Source organism: Pristiophorus japonicus, chromosome 4 (genome assembly GCF_044704955.1).
Source record: "Pristiophorus japonicus isolate sPriJap1 chromosome 4, sPriJap1.hap1, whole genome shotgun sequence".
Taxonomy (NCBI): domain Eukaryota; kingdom Metazoa; phylum Chordata; class Chondrichthyes; family Pristiophoridae; genus Pristiophorus; species Pristiophorus japonicus.
Window position 1 is genome coordinate 267,926,295 of NC_091980.1, and position 18,970 is coordinate 267,945,264.

The 18,970-nt window shown below is 42.7% G+C and overlaps 1 protein-coding gene across 6 annotated transcripts in view; it reads right to left on the minus strand.

The window, feature by feature from the left end:
• Window positions 1–18,970, minus strand: part of LOC139263402 (echinoderm microtubule-associated protein-like 5) — a 302,041-nt gene that overhangs the window by 85,190 nt on the left and 197,881 nt on the right. For 4 of the 6 annotated variants that reach the window (XM_070879442.1, XM_070879441.1, XM_070879446.1 and 1 more), the window contains exons 24-27: window positions 12,957–13,045; window positions 11,724–11,900; window positions 11,032–11,233; window positions 7,013–7,139 (exon numbers count right to left, since the gene is read on the minus strand). In XM_070879442.1, the coding sequence (XP_070735543.1) occupies window positions 7,013–7,139; window positions 11,032–11,233; window positions 11,724–11,900; window positions 12,957–13,045 (595 nt within the window). The remainder of the gene's footprint in view (window positions 1–7,012; window positions 7,140–11,031; window positions 11,234–11,723; window positions 11,901–12,956; window positions 13,046–18,970) is intronic. The other 2 variants (XM_070879445.1, XM_070879443.1) reach the window with 1 other exon arrangement.

An 18,970-nucleotide genomic window follows, 5' to 3' on the forward strand; every position in this document is an offset into this window, starting at 1 on the left:
TTGGTCAAGACCACAGCTTGCATGTCGTCTTGAGCAGGCGGAGGCTGGTGACAAACTTTTGGGGGAGCCGAAATGAAGGAGGACCCTCCAGAGTCCTTCGCGGTTAACAGTGTCAAAGGCCTTTGTAAGGTCAAAGAAAGCCATGTAAAAGGGTTGGTGCTGTTCCCTGCATTTCTCTTGCAGTTGTCACACTGTAAAGATCATGTCTGTTGTACCCCGTAGTGGACAAAATCCGCACTCCGGGAGGAGCTCCTCAGCCACAGGTAGAAGACAGTTGAGGAGGATTCTAGCGATGACTTTCCCAGTGGCTGATAACAGGGAGACTCCTCTGTAGCGGCCATAGTTGGACGTCCCCTTTTTTAAAGATGGTCACAATTACTGCTTCTCTGAAATCTCCCGGCATGCTCTCCTCCTTCCAGATGAGAGAGGTGAGGTCATGCATTCGTGCCAATAGTACCTCTGCCATCCTTTAGTACCTCAGCGGGGATTCCATCCGCTCCTGTTGCCTTGTTGTTCTTGAGCTGGCGGATGGCCTTTCCTACCTCGTACAGGCTGGGGTTTTGCTGAGGTGGTGACGGGTAGCATGCTGCAGGATGGAGTCGAGGACACTTGAGTCAAAGGCAGAGTCTCGGTTAAGAAGATCTTCGAAGTGCTCCTTCCAGTGGGTTCTGACTGCCTCTGTGTCCTTGATGAGTGTCTCCCTGTTCTTGGCCAGTAGTGGGGTGGGGCCTTGGGTGCTTGGGTTGCAGGTGACCTTGACTGCGGTGAAGAATCCTCGCACACCATGGCTGTCGGCCAACTGCTGAATCTCCTGTGCTTTCTCCACCCACCATCTATTCTTTAGGTCATGGGTTTTTTGTTGGACTTCGGCCATAAGCCATAAGTATTGCTGCTTTGCTGCTCCAGAGTTGGGTTGTTGTTTTAGGGTCAGAAATGCCCTGCGCTTGTGATTTATTAGCTCTTGGATCTCCTGGTCATTTTCATAAAAGCAGCCCTGGTATTTCCTGGTTGAGTGATCGAGCATCTTTTCGCAGGCACTGGTTATGGTGGCCTGGAGGGCAGACCAAGTGCTGTGGGCATTCTGCGTCACGGGGTCATCAAGGTTCACCAGGTTAGCAATGAGGCGCTGGCTGTATAGGGCTCCCATGGCTGGGTCTTTGAGTGCCCCGGAATTGATTTTTTTTGCGGCACTACTTCTGCTGCCGTTGCCGCTTTGGGACTATATTGACGTTGATGATGGAACAGATTAGGTGGTGGTCCGTCCAGCAGTCGTCAGCTCCTGTAATGGTGCGGGTAATGCGCGCACATCCTTGCGATCCCTGGCTCAAACGATGACATAGAAACATAGAAAATAGGTGCAGGAGTAGGCCATTCAGCCCTTCGAGCCTGCACCGCCATTCAATATGATCATGGCTGATCATGCAACTTCAGTCAAGCAGGTGCCAGTGTTTGGAGTGAGGGTATTTTTGTACTTATCCGTCTGGCGGAACAAGGTGATAGTGATGACAAGGTCGTGTTCTAGGCATTTTGTCAGGAGCAGGGTACCGCTGGAGTTGGTTTTCCCTATCCCCGCTAAGAAAAAGTACATAAATGAAGTAAGGGTAAGGGCATGCCAACGTATAACGGCTTTGTTCCAGTCATTTCTTGTAGAAAAGGTTTGTACTCTCAACTGGACAATCATTTTGTGATTAGGAAAGGAAATATAAATGTTAAGGGAAAGTAAACTGGATTGTTGTTGTGGATCATATAGCTGCTGGTTCAAGATTTGTACTGGCTAATGTCTGGAAGCATTGTCTAAACCAGGGAATATGTGGTAATGTAGGACTTGACAACTGCCGAAAACTTTACAGCACAGGTCACTGGACTGAACTGGAGAAGCAATCACTAAAACAAAAATAAAAAAACATACAACTCGTTGGTGAGGAGAGGCAGAGCGGGGAGATTAAGGCGACCTACAAAAGGCCCAGCTTCAAGGAGAGGCTCGGGAGTTCGTCGGAGAGGAGAGGCCAGCCGGTGCAGCTGCAGCAGGGAGGCAAAAAAGTAGAAAGAAATCGAAAGGTGACGTCACAGCCAAGGGGGTAAGTGATTGGTAAGTAATTTTTCTTTTTCTTTTCTATATCAGTAAGTAACCTTTAGCATTGTTGTTGCCAATTTAAGTTTATCTAAGGGTTAAGTCATGGCAGGACAGCTCGGACACGTGTTATGCTCCTCCTGTACTATGTGGGAAGTCAGGGACGCTTCCGGTGTTCCTGACGACTATATGTGCAGGAAGAGCATCCGCCTGCAGCTCCTGACGGACCGCATTGCGGCACTGTAACTGCGGGTGGATGAACTCTGGAGCATCCATGATGCTGAGAATGACGTGAATAGCACGTTTAGTGAGTTGGTCTTACCACAGGTGAAGGGTCCACAGCCAGATAGGGAATGGATGACCAACAGGAAGAGCAGTGCAAGGAAGGTAGTGCAGGGGTCCCCTGCGGTCATCCCCCTACAAAACAGATACACTGCTTTGGGTACTGTGGAGAGGGATGACTCATCAGGGGAGGGCAGCAGCAGCCAAGTTCATGGCTCCGTGGGTGGCTCTGCTGCACAGAAGGGCAGGAAAAAGAGTGGGAGAGCTATAGTGATAGGGGATTCAATTGTAAGGGGAATAGATAGACGTTTCTGCAGCCACAACCAAGACTCCAGGATGGTATGTTGCCTCTCTGGTGCAACGGTCAAGGATGTCTCGGAGCGGGTGCAGGGCATTCTGAAAAGGGAGGGTGAACAGCCAGCTGTCGTGGTGCATATAGGTACCAACGATATAGGTAAAAAACGGGATGAGGTCCTACAAGACGAATTTAGGGAGCTAGGAGCTAAATTAAAAAGTAGGACCTCAAAAGTAGTAATCTCAGGATTGCTACTAGTGCCACATGCTAGTCAGAGTAGGAATCGCAGGATAGTTCAAATGAATACGTGGCTTGAGGAGTGGTGCACAAGGGAGGGATTTAAATTCCCAGGACATTGGAACCGGTTCTGGGGGAGGTGGGACCAGTACAAATCGGACGGTCTGCACCTGGGCAGGACCAGAACCAATGTCCGAGGGGAAGTGTTTGCTAGTGCTGTTTGGGAGGAGTTAAACTAATATGGCAGGGGGATGGGAACCTATGCAGGGAGACAGAGGGAAGTAGAATGGGGGCAGAGGCAAAGGATAGAAAGAAGAAAAGTAAAAGTGGAGGGCAGAGAAACCTAAGGCAAAAGGCAAAAAGGACCACATTACACCAAAATTCTAAAGGGGCAAAGTGTGTTAAAAAGACAAGCCTGAAGTCTCTGTGCTCAATGTGAGGAGTATTCGGAATAAGGTGGGTGAATTAACTGCGCAGATAACGATTAACGGATATGATGTAATTGGCATCACGGAGACATGGCTCCAGGGTGACCAAGGCTGGGAACTCAACATCCAGGGGTATTCAACATTTAGGAAGGATAGACAGAAAGGAAAAGGAGGCGGGGTGGCATTGCAGGTTAAAGAGGAAATTAATACAATAGTAAGGAAGGACATTAGCTTGGATGATGTGTAATCGATATGGGTGGAGCTACGGAATACCAAGGGGCAGAAAACGCTAGTGGGCATTGTGTACAGACTACCAAACAGTAGTAGTAAGGTTGGGGACAGCATCAAACAAGAAATTAGGGATGCTTGCAATGAAGGTACAGCCATTATCATGGGTGACTTTAATCTACATATTGATTGGGCTAACCAAACTGGTAGCAATGCGGTGGAGGAGGATTTCCTGGAGTGTATTAGGGATGGTTTTCTCGACCAATATGTCGAGGAAGCAACCTGGGAGTTGGCCATCCTAGACTGGGTGATGTGTAATGAGAAAGGACTAATTAGCAATCTTGTTATGCGAGGCCCCTTGGGGAAGAGTGACCATAACATGGTAGAATTCTTTATTAAGATGGAGAGTGACACAGTTAATTCAGAATCTAGGGTCCTGAACTGAAGGAAAGGTAACTTCGATGGTTTGAGGCGTGAATTGGCTAGAATAGACTGGCAAATGATACTTAAAGGGTTGACGGTGGATAGGCAATGGCAAACATTTAAAGATCACATGGATGAACTGCAGCAATTGTACATCCCTGTCTGGAGTAGAAATAAAATGGGAAAGGTGGCTCAACCGTGGCTAACAATGGAAATTAAGGATAGTGTTAAATCCAAGGAAGAGGCATATAAATTGGCCAGAAAAAGCAGCAAACCTGAGGATTGGGAGAAATTTAGAATTCAGCAGAGGAGGACAAAGGGTTTAATTAGGAAGGGGGAAATAGAGTACGAGAAGAAGCTTGCCGGGAACATAAAAACTGGCTGCAAATGCTTCTATAGATAGGTGAAAAGAAAAAGATTAGTGAAGACAAACGTAGGTCCCTTGCAGTCAGATTCAGGTGAATTTATAATGAGGAACAAAGAAATGGCAGACCAATTTAACAAATACTTTGGTTCTGTCTTCATAAAGGAAGACACAAATAATCTTCCGGAAGTACTAGGGGACCGAGGGTCTAGTGAGAAGGAGGAACTGAAGGATATCCTTATTAGGCGGGAAATTGTGTTAGGGAAATTGATGGGATTGAAGGCCGATAAATCCCCGGGGCCTGATAGTCTGCATCCCAGAGTACTTAAGGAAGTGGCCTTAGATATAGTGGATGCATTGGTGATCATTTTCCAACACTCTATCGACTCTGGATCAGTTCCTATGGACTGGAGGGTAGCTAATGTAACACCACTTTTTAAAAAGGGAGGGAGAGAGAAAGCGGGTAATTATAGACCAGTGAGCCTGACATCAGTAGTGGGGAAAATGTTGGAATCAATTCATAAGGATGAAATAACAGCGCATTTGGAAAGCAGTGACAGGATCAGTCCAAGTCAGCATGGATTTATGAAGGGGAAATCATGCTTGACAAATCTTCTGGAATTTTTTGAGGATGTAACTAGTAGAGTGGACAAGGGAGAACCAGTGGGTGTGGTGTATTTGGACTTTCAAAAGACTTCTGACAAGGTCCCACACAAGAGATTGGTGTGCAAAATCAAAGCACATGGTATTGGGGGTAATCTACTGACGTGGATAGAGAACTGGTTGGCAGATGGGAAGCAGAGAGTCGGGATAAACGGGTCCTTTTCAGAATGGCAGGCAGTGACTAGTGGAGTGCTGCAGGGCTCAGTGCTGGGACACCAGCTCTTTACAATATACATCAATGATTTGGATGAAGGAATTGAGTGTAATATCTCCAAGTTTGCAGATGACACTAAACTGGATGGTGGTGTGAGCTGTGAGGGGGACGCTAAGAGGCTGCAGGGTGACTTCGACAGGTTAGGTGAGTGGGCAAATGCATGGCAGATGCAGTATAATGTGGATAAATGTGAGGTTATCCACTTTTATGGGCAAAAACGCGAAGTCAGAATATTATATGAATGGCGGCAGATTAGGAAAATGGGAGATGCAATGAGATCTGGGTGTCATGGTTCATCAGTCACTGAAAGTTGGCAAACAGGTACAGCAGGCGGTGAAGAAAGCAAATGGTATGTTGGCCTTCATAGGTAGGGGATTTGAGTATAGGAGCAGGGAGGTCTTACTGCAGTTGTACAGGGCCTTGGTGAGGCCTCACCTGGAATATTGTGTTCAGTTTTGGTCTCCTAATCTGAGGAAGGACATTCTTGCTATTGAGGGAGTGCAGCGAAGGTTCACCAGACTGATTCCCGGGATAGCAGGACTGACATATGAGGAGAGACTGGATCAACTGGGCCTTTATACATTGGAATTTAGAAGGATGAGAGGGGATCTCATAGAAACATATAAGATTCTGACGGGACGGGACAGGTTAGATGCAGGTAGAATGTTCCCGATACTGGGGAAGTCCAGAACCAGGGGACAGAGTCTTAGGATAAGGGATAGGCCATTTAGGACTGAGATGAGGAGAAACTTCTTCACTCAGAGAGTTGTTAACCTGTGGAATTCCCTGCCGCAGAGAGTTGTTGATGCCAGTTCATTGGATATATTCAAGAGGGAGTTAGATATGGCCCTTACGGCTAAGGGGATCAAGGGGTATGGAGAGAAAGCAGGAAAGGGGTACTGAGGGAATGATCAGCCATGATCTTATTGAATGGTGGTGCAGGCCCAAAGGGCCGAATGGCCTGCTCCTGCACCTATTTTCTATGTTTCTATATTTCTAAAATAATTTAAAATTGTCACGTTTCAAAGGTGAAATTGAATTGTGGGATAATTACATTTAATTTACAGAAAAATGAGAGGGGAGCAGATCCATTTGAATTAGTCACAGATGGAGAATGGAACAGATAAAAAATGGGCATAAAGATAAATATGGAAAATAAGAATAATAGGGCAATACAAGGTCAGCAGGATTAAAGCGTTAAGTGTGTACTTTAGCATTATTAGGGTTGATATATGGTTTTCAAGTTACTCCTAATGTTCTGAGAAACTTTTATGTTGCAATGCTAATGTTACTACCAGCACCACCTTGTATGATCTAAAAAGAAACAGGACTCAAAAAGAGAGATAGTTCCCTGGACTTTTTGGCAGACTAAAGGTTAATTATATTGCGGACATATTTTTCAAGAAAAACAATTATTGCGCCCAGATTCTACTAAAATCAGGAAGGCGCTGGTGAATCCACTGAATAAATCTGAATCCTATGTATAGAATCCTGAAATAACATTGAAAAACAGCTGTCCAGGATACACATTAGCCTTAAGTAAACATGTAATCATAAAGCTAAATTGAATCAGGATAATTTTTAATTTAAGGGAAACTTGTATACAAGTTGTCTTGGTTAATCCTTTGAAAAAAATGGTGTAATTTCAATCAAGCAAAGAATAAAGATCAATTTCCCTGCAGTTTTACTGATAATTTACTCATGTTTTGCTAAAATATTGCCTAGAGTACCAAAACCTTCCAAAAGCATAATCCATATGAACTAGAATGCAAGGATTTATGCCGATTTGCTGTTAGATGCAAGGTACCTTTCCTCTTGGGAAGGTTCTTTCTGCTGTAGATGAGGCTTGATTCCAGACATCGGTCGAAGACTTGTTGCAAAGGCCCTAATGGTGTAATTGATTTCATTTTCCCGGGTAACATCACTGTCATAACCTATAACAACAAGCATAATATATTCAAGACTGATGCACATTAATCTTGATGATAACTTATGTGTGTAATATTAAAGGAATTTAATCAGTGGAGAAAACGGTCATTTGGAAATATTAACCTGCCAAGAATAATTTCACTTCATCATTGGAAGAATCACTATTATGATATATAACAATTGTTAAAATATTTAATCTTATCTGATATCTGAAGAGATTGGAACCTGAAAAGAATAGAATCACCATTTTATTCTTTAAACTGGATCAAAAGGCCAAGATTCTAAATCAGGCAAAACATCATAATACAATTCACTGAGGAGCCAGTTATTCTGGCCCCATGTCCAAACACAGACAATGCTGTCTATGTGGACCATCACAGAGTTCCTATCTAAAGGAGACATATAGGAGGAAGCTAATTCAAAGCAACTTGGCTGTTTCTGCACAAATCTGACCCAGTAGAAGGCGATCTGCACCTATAGGGCCCCTTGCAAATATAATAGATGGCATTGCAACTTGCAAAAGATCTATTATATCAATGCATTTTAAATAATCCACTATTCGGGTTCTAAGTATGCTTAAAAGTTGTGTTCACTTAAAATAGTGGGTCAAAGACACTGTGTGCCTTACTGCTACAGAACTCTAATCTGGTGTGTATGTGTGCGCACTTTTCATCCCAGTACGCTAATCCTACACATCTTAGTGCACAAACATTGAAGGTTAAACCAGCTAAAATGACAGAAAATGTGGGTTTACCTTTGATCCATCTTCCATGAAGTGGTCTAATCTTAGAAAAATATTATGGTCTAATCTTAACTCTGCGCTCAAAATAACATTGTTCTTTTTATCACGATTGATTCGCAGCCTTATCATCAAAAAATGAGTATAAAAACAGGGAATCTTGCAGTCCTCATCACTTCTACTTGGAAAGGTATTTATCCAAATGCAATTTTGAACATTTAGCTTATCTATTCCTCAAGCATTCCCCCAAATCAGGGAAATAAATAGTGACATCCTAAGAGTGTAATGGGAACATTAGAAGGGCAACTGACATTTTAGGTGGACACTCTAGATGTGTATGTTATAAATCATGTCTTGTGTTGCATAACATTTGCCCCATACCTTTGAAGTGCCTAATGAATTGAAATTAATTTGAATAGTTGTTTTAAGCTGTGTAAAACTGGTTTAGTTGGTGATATTTTCCCACCATTTTAGATAATGAAGATGTAGTAGGAATCCTACAACTATTCCAGTAAGCAGCTTACTGTATTCAGGGTTAACAGTTACAGCTGGGCTACATTCTTCCAAGCAAGAATGGTAAGCTAATGATGGATTTCAGGTTGGAAGGGATGTTGTCTTCTTACAGAAGCTGCAAGGGTCTTCAAATGTCTATTTGATAAAACAAGTTATAAGGTCCAAACTTGGTGGAAGCTAAGTTCTGCCCAGGTGCCGCCCAAAGGACTTTGGGTGGGAGTTTTGTAATAAAAAAAGGCCTTGAAAGACCGCCTGGCAACAAAAAAGGGACTTACGCCATGAATCTGGGTGGCAGCTCCCAATCTCGGCGGCAAGTGTAATCCTCGCCAAAGTGCCGCCGAGGACTGAGTCAGACCCAAGGAAGGGGGGAGCACATAAAAATAAAACAAATTAAAAAAACAATTCAGGGAACCCCATCCACATAAATCGCTGAAAATATAAATAAAGTTCACTAACCTTTTTCTTGCAGGTCTTCATACTTACCGTTGGAGTTAGACCTGCCTCCACACAGCGGTCCTTCCCCCTGCTGCCACCTGGAGGAATCTGCCAGCTCGGCGAGCGGGAGGCCACTTAAGCGCCTTGCGCGCTAGCAGCCATCAGCGGGCAGTTCCCAGCTGTCCTCCCCTCCCGCCGACGGGAGGCCTAGTGGAAACTGGCACCGAAGGGGAGACCGCCCAAAAAACTCAGCGGCAGCAGGCGGTAAGGCCACCAAGTTCGGGCCCATAGAAACTTAGCCATATTTAGGACAGAATACAGATGAAACTTCACTGTAATTTTAATAATCAATGCATCAGCATGTTCATATGAAATTATTTTGCTTTTTGAATGAAGGTGTTAACCCATTTATTTTTTAGTGATTTCATTATGAATTGCTGAAGGACTGCAGAAACCACATTAATAGCCTTAAATTGGTGGCAAGATGATCAGAGCACTTTGGAATGGCGCAATTTGTCATAGAAACCATACCAAAGTCAACGGTGTTAGTTTTGGAAGAAGAAATTGAATCCCAAAGTCTCAACAGCCCGATAATAGTAAAATATGCTGTTTTTTGAACAATCTCCAAACACTTTGAAATATTTGAAAAGTATTGCTCATACGAAGTGGTTTAAGCAGCATGACAACAGCAATTTCTAGGTTCGCCAACAGGCACACGGAGAAAACAGTCTTTCTCAATTTCAAGCACATGTTTAATTTCAAGCAGTAAACTGTATAGAATCCACTTGGCTATGCTGCATCCCAAATGGATGATGGGAAATAGTCCATTCTATTTTGGGGTTGGAAGAGTGAAAAGGCTGGAGGATTTGTTGGTGAAGAAGTTTAACTTTCAATTGTATCACAGGGTACAGCGCAAATGAGGTACATTAAAGATGCTGGCCTCACTTAAGCCAACAGAGTTATATCTATCGTAGGTTCTCCAATTTTTTTAAATTGAGAGAATGACTGAACAGTGTCAGCTTGGCTCAGTAAATTGTACTTGTGCCTCTCATTCAAAAGAAGGTGGGTTGATGTTCATGTGGCGCTTAACTAGACTAACACTCCTGTTTGGTACCGATGAAATATTAAACTGAAGACCCATCTGCCAGTTTTACTGGCTTAACTGAATATTAAAGATCCGATGGCACTATCCAACGAGCAGAGATCAGTGAGCAGATCCTTCAACCAACTCCACCAAAAGTAGAACAACTGGTCATTCACCTCATTTCTATTGCTGTGTACAAAATGGCTGCCACATTTACTCACATTACCATTGTAACTGCACTTCAGTGTAATTTATTGTATGTGAAATGCTTTGGGATATTTCAGAGAGATGTGATAAAACACTATATAAATGCAAGTTCTTTCTTTCACACTTACAGGCAATGAATATCAAGTACAGGTGCATACAAGTTTCGTAGGAAAACAGCTCCAATGTATATGACCTGCTTCACCCAGCCACACACACACTTTTATGCTACATACTGGTGTTCACTGCCCTGTGATGTGGGCTTAAACTTGCACTGTTAAATAAATAGATAGCTTGAACTCTTACACTGAAGCCAACAGAGTGCTATTTCAGTTTGAGCTGGCCGGTCTTGCTACAAGTGAAGGAGGGGAATCACAGTGTGATTCAACTGTTTGATGCTAGGATTTTAACACTAATATGGTAATAAATTTGGTGTGAAAATCCCAGTGCAACAACGAACAACTTCAGTAAATGTAGCACTGAAGTAGATGCATTGGTTAATACAATCAAAAAGTAAACCTCATTGCATCATATTTTTGCCAAAAGTTTGTTAAAAACAAAATTTCAACGTAGAACTTTTGCAGGAGAAAAACCACTTAGTTCTCCTCTACTACAGCACTATTGTGCAAATAACCTTGGTCTGGATCCAAGAAAGAAAATGATGGCAAAAATAATCTAGTCTCAGTCACAGCACACAATTTGCATCTAATTTGTGTGTGTAGAATTTACAGAGCTTGCAACATTATTTAATTGCATCCTACATTACAACAGTGACTACACTTAAAAAAGTGCTTTGGGACGTCCAGTTGTCGTGAAAGGCGCTTATTTAAATGCAAGTATGTCTTTCTTTTTATCCCTATTTTAAGATCACATCTAGTTCATTTGATGTACCAAATAGTCACACAATATAAATTATACCCACCTCCATCTTCATCAGAATCAAAATCAGACTCTTCACTGTCATATTGTTTGTTGTGCTTGTGTCCCTCCATCTCATGTGTCCAAACCATCACTGTTGTGTCTGCTCCTCCAATTGTAACAAGCAAACTGTCATCATGTGTCCAACGTACATTTGTTACGTGTGTGCTGTGAGCCACATATCTTTTGAACTTCCCATACTTTCCCTTAATTCAAAGAGGAAACAGATAAAAATTACATTAATTTATATTTACAAATGTCAAAGAGACAACAAAGCAGGATGTAATTTTTTTACAAAATATGCCGCAGTCTCAATTTCTCTTGATAAATTACATAAAATAATTTTTGGCAGACAAAAACTTTGAATTTTTCAATTATTTACAGCTTTATTGGTTTCTACTTCAATGGATAAACAAATAGCAAAATATAGAACTTTGATTCCATTATTCATCATTCAAATATGTATTCCTCGAAATATTAGTGTCAGGAAACCTCACCTGTTAATATTACATAAATATGGGTAAAACTGTAATTAGTGCTATCACTGGCACAGAACAGATAATTTAATTTCTAACATCAATTTGTATTTTTTTCCATTTTCATTTATTGAATACAATTTGCAAAAAGAAACACATTTACTAAAAAGGCACGAAAGTTATTTCAACAATCAAACCAAAAATAAAAAAGTACAATTACCTTAACTGGGTATCGGAACAACTTCACAAATCCAAAGTCATCTCCTGTAGCTAGCACTTTTTTGTTACTAGTAAGACAGGATGCAGAAACATCTGTGACCTCGCTTACCATGGGCCAGATACCTTCACATGAAGGACCCAAGACACAGGTCCAAGTCGTCCAGTCTATCTTCTCCACATGAAAAAGTAAGTTTATTGTTGTGATAAAGTCTGTTAATTGATATAAATTCTATTTCAGAAACTATTAATGTAAAAAAATTGTACTCTACTGCATGTTATTCCTTGCAGAACTGTTTTCTCCTCTTTTGTAATTGTTTAAGTATTACAGTAAGGCTTTGAAATAACCTGAAAGAGGTAAATGTTCTGTTTGTACAATTTATTTTGTGCTAGTTTTTACTGATTTCAACAAATCTTACAAAACAAAGATCGGCTCGTTAAAGACACTACATTAAAAGTACTTTTAAATATTGGCCCAGAATTTGTTGTAAAATAACAGCAAGTTTAATGTGCACGTCGTCATTAATGTGTAAATCATCCAGCAACTTGTGGCGAGGAAGAAATACCCCATCAATTGCGAATCGCCACAAGTTGCTGGACTACTTGCACCGCTGCGCCATTAGCCTCGCAAAAATAACAGCTCGCCCTCAAACTCCCTGTGAGTTTCAAGAAATTGCTGCATTTGCATATTAATTGCCAATTAAACTTGCCGCAGAAGGTTAGAGTTAGTACTTAGCGCAAGTGCTTTTTTAACAAAGAGATTTATGTTCCTACAATGCCACTTAACCTCTCTGGCCCAGAAAAGGAACAGTTTAAACTGTGGAGTCTCTTTCCTACAGGTAGTAAATTGTTGTTGGAGATTTTGTAAATATTAAATTATAAATTTTAAAATATTTCTCACTTTTCATTTGTCTCTTTTTCTCTCTCTTAATCCAATCATTCTTTTTAACCTTTATTTCTCTTTCCCGATTTGACTCTAATTTACCCCATTTCCTTCTCCGTCGTTCAGCTGATTGTTTCTCAATCCTTAAATCTCATTGGTTAAGGAGACAGACCATTGGTCCCATTGTTCACCAATGTCCCAGATGCCCCGTTGACTTTGCCATGCCGTTATCAGCTTGCACTTTCCAGCACAACATTTTTATTGAGCTGAAGGGCAAGGGGAAAAGTCTAAGTAACAGGGCATGCCATGATATGCCCCACTCCCTCAAATTCTAGGCCATTATATTTGTCTTACCTCGGTCTTATTTATAATCTGCGGTTTTCCACGCGGAGCCTCAAAGAATAACTGTTCCTTAGCACCAGTATTAACTTGTAAAAGTTTTCCTGTTGAAAATTGAAATATGTTGTTGCTCAACACCAATAACCTTTCCATCAATCCTCAACTTCAATAAACAGGATTGATTAAAAGAAAAGAACCAAAGAACAATTTGATTTATGTCTTTTGTTTAGTGAATGATATAATTAGAATAGACAGGACACTGCTGAATATGATACCAATTTTCAGCATTTTGAATTGTTTGGTTCATTTACTTAAGGATCATTTAACGTCTTTAATCAAAAAATCCAAGTGGTTTGTGTAATTGATTTAATTAGCAGCATTGCTTGTTATATTGTGCAGTCTTGTACGTTCAATGCAGACATATATATCAAGATATTAAAACTTGTATTTTACAATGTCTGTTAGCATGTGGTAGTGTAGTGGTTATGGTACTGAACTAGATGTCTAGAGATCGTGAATTTTAATCTCATTATGGCAAGTTATGAAACTGAATTACACAGGATATACAGGCCATTCGGCTCAATCAGTCCATGCCGGCGTTTATGCTCATAAGAACATAAAAATATAAGAAATAGGAGCAGGAGTAGACCATATGGACCCTCGAGCCCTCATGGCTGATCCGATCATGGATTCAGGTCCACTTCCCTACCTGCTCTCCTTAACCCCTTATTCCCTTATTGTTTAAGAAACTGTCTATTTCTGTCTTAAAGTTATTCAATGTCCCAGCTTCCACAGCTCTCTGAGGAAGCAAATTCCATAGAACCACAACCCTCAGAGAAGAAATTTCTTCTCATCTCAGTTTTAAATGGGTGACCCCTTATTCTAAGATTATGCCCTCTAGTTCTAGTCTCCCCTATCAGTGGAAACATTGTCTCTGCATCCATCCTGTCAAGCCCCCTCATAATTTTATATGTTTCGACAAGATCACCTCTCATTCTTCTGAATTCCAATGAGTGGAGAACCAAACCACTCAACCTTTCCTCATAAGTTCAACCCCCTCATCTCCAGAATCAACCTTGTTAACCTTCTCTGAACTGCCTCCAAAGCAAGTATATCCTTTCGTAAATATGGAAACCAAAACTGCATGCAGTATTCCAGGTGTGGCCTCACCAATACCCTGTACAATTGTAGCAAGACTTCCCTGCTTTTATACTCCATCCCCTTTGCAATAAAGGCCAAGATTCCATTGGCCTTCCTGATCACTTGCTGTACCTGCATACTATCCTTTTGTGCTTGCAGATGGAGTATAATGTTGGAAAGTGGCAGAAAAAAAATCAAAGAGCAAGTTATTATTTAAATGGAGAAAGATTGCAAAGTGCTGCAGTGGGACCTAGGGGTACTTGAGCATGAAACACAAAAGGATAGTATGCAGGTACAGCAAGTTGTCAGGAAGGCCAATGGAATCTTGGCCTTTATTGCAAAGGGGATGGAGTATAAAAGCAGGGAAGTCTTGCTACAATTGTACAGGGTATTGGTGAGGCCACACCTGGCATACTGCATGCAGTTTTGGTTTCCATATTTACGAAAGGATATACTTGCTTTGGAGGCAGTTCAGAGAAGGTTAACAAGATTCTGGAGATGAGGGGGTTGACTTATGAGGAAAGGTTGAGTAGTTTGGTTTTCCACTCATTGGAATTCAGAAGAATGAGAGATGATCTTATTGAAACGTATAAGATTATGAGGGGGCTTGACAAGGTGGATGCAGAGAGGATGTTTCCACTGATGAGGGAGACTAGAACTAGAGGGCATGATCTTAGAATAAGGGGCCGCCCATTTAAAACAGATGAGGAGAAATTTCTTCTCTCAGAGGGTTGTAAATCTGTGGAATTTGCTGCCTCAGAGAGCTGTGGTAGCTGGGACATTGAATAAATTTAGGACAGAAATAGACAGTTTCTCAAATGATAAGGGGATAAGGGGTTATGGGGAGGGGGCGGGGAAGTGGAGTTGAGTCCATGATCAGATCAGCCATGATCTTATTGAATGGCAGAGCAGGCTCGAGGGGCCGTATGGCCTACTCCTGTTCCTATTTCTTATGTTCTTATGTTGCTCAAGCAAGACTTTCCCTTTTGAGATCCATGCTGACTATTCATTATTATATTTTTGATTTCTAGATGTTCTTCTATTTTCTCCTTTATTTTTCATACCATTGATGTTAAGCTGACTGATCCATAATTCCCTGGACATGTTTTATCTCCCTCCACCACTGAGTTGCACTTTGCAAGCCTGTTCCCTTACTGAGCAGCATCTCATGCTTCCCTCCCCACACTAAGTACATTCCCTCACATTAAGCAGCACTGTTGTACATTCCCCCCACTACTGACGAATCTTTCACCCTCCCCCCACCAACTGAGCAGCCAGTCACAGAAATACAACACAGTAAAAGGCCATTTGGCCCAACCAGTCTATGTTGGTGTATACCCTCCCCGCAAGGAATAGTTCAAATCACATGTATGGCATTTCCCTTCAATCCTTTTTTCTTCATCTCACTGCAATGAAAATACTAATTAGAAGGCCATGGTGTACCACTGAGCTGAAAAATATTAACATTATATCCAACCTACAGTACCAGAACCACTATTTACACACTTGTTTTCATAGACAGCATCTGTATTGAATTACCAAAGTCCATTCTCCCTGTTGACTATGGAATTTTAAGTGATGATTAAAATATCAGCTTTGCATCATCATTTTACCCACAGCTGGATAGGTATTATTAAGCTGCACTCAGAGTCCAAGTTGCACTATTCCTATTGGTGATAATATGACTCATGGCCATCAATTTCACCATTTCCTGCGAATTGGAATGACCCGTGGAACTAGCCAGAAATTCAACATGGCTTTTGTTATGTCTTGAATAAAGAGTCAGACAGGATACTGCAAGCTCAAAGGAAGGTGTGACCGTAGTCCTTTATTTCAGATCTCAGAGTGCCTCTCCAACCTGTGAGGCCTCCTTATATACAGGTGCTCCCAAGGAATTATGGGATCCCTTGGGACTCCAGGGAATAAGCCCTCTGGTGGTTAGACATGGTATTTACAGGTTTACATACATAATAACACTTACCGCCCCCCCCCCCCCCCCCCACCTCCCCCAAAGTCAATAGTGTAACTATTTACAATGTGAGTCGATCTGGGGCCTTCCTTTCCCTGGTTGATCATCTCAGTGCAAATGCTGATTTTGGTGAGTCGGTTGTTGGGCCCTCGCTGGGCTGCTGCGCAGCTGGCCTTGCTGGGGGTGGTGAGTCCTGTTGGGCTGCTGTGGGTGATGGGTTCTGCTTCGTGGTCAACCGCTGGGTCAGTTGCCACTTGTGTGCGTGTTGGAGGGTCGAAAAAGGTGGAATCTATTGTGGGTTTTTCTGGATAGTCCGCAAATCTGAGTTTGGTTTGGTCCAAGTGTTTCCTGCAGGTGAGTCCATTTGAGAGTTTGACCACAAACACCCTACTCCCCTCTTTAGCCACAACAGTGCCAGGAAGCCACTTGGGACCTTGTCCATAGTTCAACACAAATACAGGTTCATTTATCTCAATTTCGCGTGACACATTTGTGCGATCATGATATGTATTCTGTTGAAGCCGCCTGCTCTCTACCTGTTAGTGTAGATCAGGGTGGACTAACGAGAGCTTTGTCTTAAGTGCCCTTTTCATGAGCAGTTCAGCGGGAGGGACACCAGTGAGTGAGTGGGGTCTTGTGCGGTAACTGAGCAGGACTCGGGATAAGCGAACCTGCAGTGAGCCTTCAATTACCAACAGCCTATCGACTCTGGATCAATTCCTATGGACTGGGGAGTAGCTAATGTAACACCACTTTTTAAAAAAAGAGGGAGAGAAAAAACGGCTAAGTATAGACCGATTAGCCTGACATCAGTAGTGAGGAAAATGTTGGAATCAATTATTAAAGATGAAATAGCAGCGCATTTGGAAAGCAGTGACAGGATTGGTCCAAGTCAGCATGGATTTATGAAAGGGAAATCATGCTTGACAAATCTTCTGGAATTTTTTGAGGATGTAACTAGTAGAGTGGACAAGGAGAACGAGTGGATGTGGTGTATTTGGACTTTCAAAAGGCTTTTGACACGGTCCCACACAAGAGATTGGTGTGCAAAATCAAAGCGCATGGTATTGGGGATTGGGGGTAATGTACTGACGTAGATAGAGAACTGGTTGGCAGACAGGAAGCAGAGAATCGGGATAAACGGGTCCTTTTCAAAATGGCAGGCAGTGACTAGTGGAGTGCCGCAGGGCTCAGTGCTGGGACCCCAGCTCTTTACAATATACATTAATGATTTAGATGAAGGAATTGAGTGTAATATCTCCAAGTTTGCAGATGACACTAAACTGGGTGGCGGTGTGAGTTGTGAGGAGGACGCCAAGAGGCTGCAGGGTGACTTGGACAGGTTAGGTGAGTGGGCAAATACATGGCAGATGCAGTATAATGTGGATAAATGTGAGGTTATCCACTTTGGGGGCAAAAACACAAAGGCAGAATATTATCTGAATGGCGGCAGATTAGGAAAAGGGGAGGTGCAACGAGACCCGGGTGTCATGGTTCATCAGTCATTGAAAGTTGGCATGCAGGTTCAGCAGGCGGTGAAGAAGGCAAATGGTATGTTGGCCTTCATAGCTAGAGGATTTGAGTATAGGAGCAGGGAGGTCTTACTGCAGTTGTATAGGGCCTTGGTGAGGCCTCACCTGGAATATTGTGTTCAGTTTCGGTCTCCTAATCTGAGGAAGGACGTTCTTGCTATTGAGGGAGTGCAGCGAAGATTCACCAGACTGATTCCCGGGATGGCTGGACTGACAAATGAGGAGAGACTGGATCAGCTGGGCCCTTATACACTGGAGTTTAGAAGGATGAGAGGGGATCTCATAGAAACATATAAGATTCTGACGGGACGGGACAGGTTAGATGCGGGAAGAATGTTCCCAATGTTGGGCAAGTCCAGAACCAGGGAACACAATCTTAGGATAACGGGTAGGCCATTTAGGACTGAGATCAGGAGAAACTTCTTCACTCAGAGAGTTGTTCAACCTGTGGAATCCCTACCGCAGTGAGTTGTTGATGCCAGTTCATTGGATATATTCAAGAGGGAGTTAGATATGGCCCTTACGGCTAAAGGGATCAAAGAGTATGGAGAGAAAGCAGGAAAGGGGTACTGAGGGAATGATCAGCCATGATCTTATTGAATGGTGGTGCAGGCTTGAAGGGCCGAATGGCCTACTCCTGCACCTATTTTCTATGTTTCTATGTTACCCTCTTCAAACTCTGCTTGATTGTTTGAACTTTTCGTTCTGCCTGACCGTTGGACGCTGGTTTAAACGGGGCAGATGTGACATGTTTGATCGCATTGCAGGTCATGAACTCCTTGAACTCGGCACTGGTAAAGCATAGCCCATTGTCACTTACAAGGATATCAGGCAGGCCGTGCATGGCAAACATGGCCTGTAGGCTTTCAATGGTGGCTGCGGACGTGCTTGCCGACATTATCACACATTCAATCCATTTGGAGTACGCATCTACAACCACGAAGAACATTTTTCCCAAGAATGGACCTGCATAGTCAACATGGATCCTGGACAATGGTTTGGAGGGCCAGGACCATAAATTTAGTGGCGCCTCCCTGGGTGCATTGCTTAGCTGTGAAGATGTATTACATTTGTGCACGCAGGACTCTAAGTCTGCATTGATGCCGGGCCACCACACATAGGATCTGGCTATCACGTTCATCATTACGGTGCCTGGGTGGGTGGAGATCACTAATGAAAGTGTCCCTGCCCTTTTTTGGCACCACTACCCGATTACCCCGTAGGAGGCAGTCTGCCTGTATAGACATTTCATCTTTGCGCCGCTGGTACGGCTTTATTTCTTCCTGCATCTCTAACGGGACACTAGACCAACTCCCGTGAAACACACAGTTTTTTTTTACTAAGGTCCGTAAGGGGTCCTGGCTCGTCCAGGTTCTAATCTGTCAGGC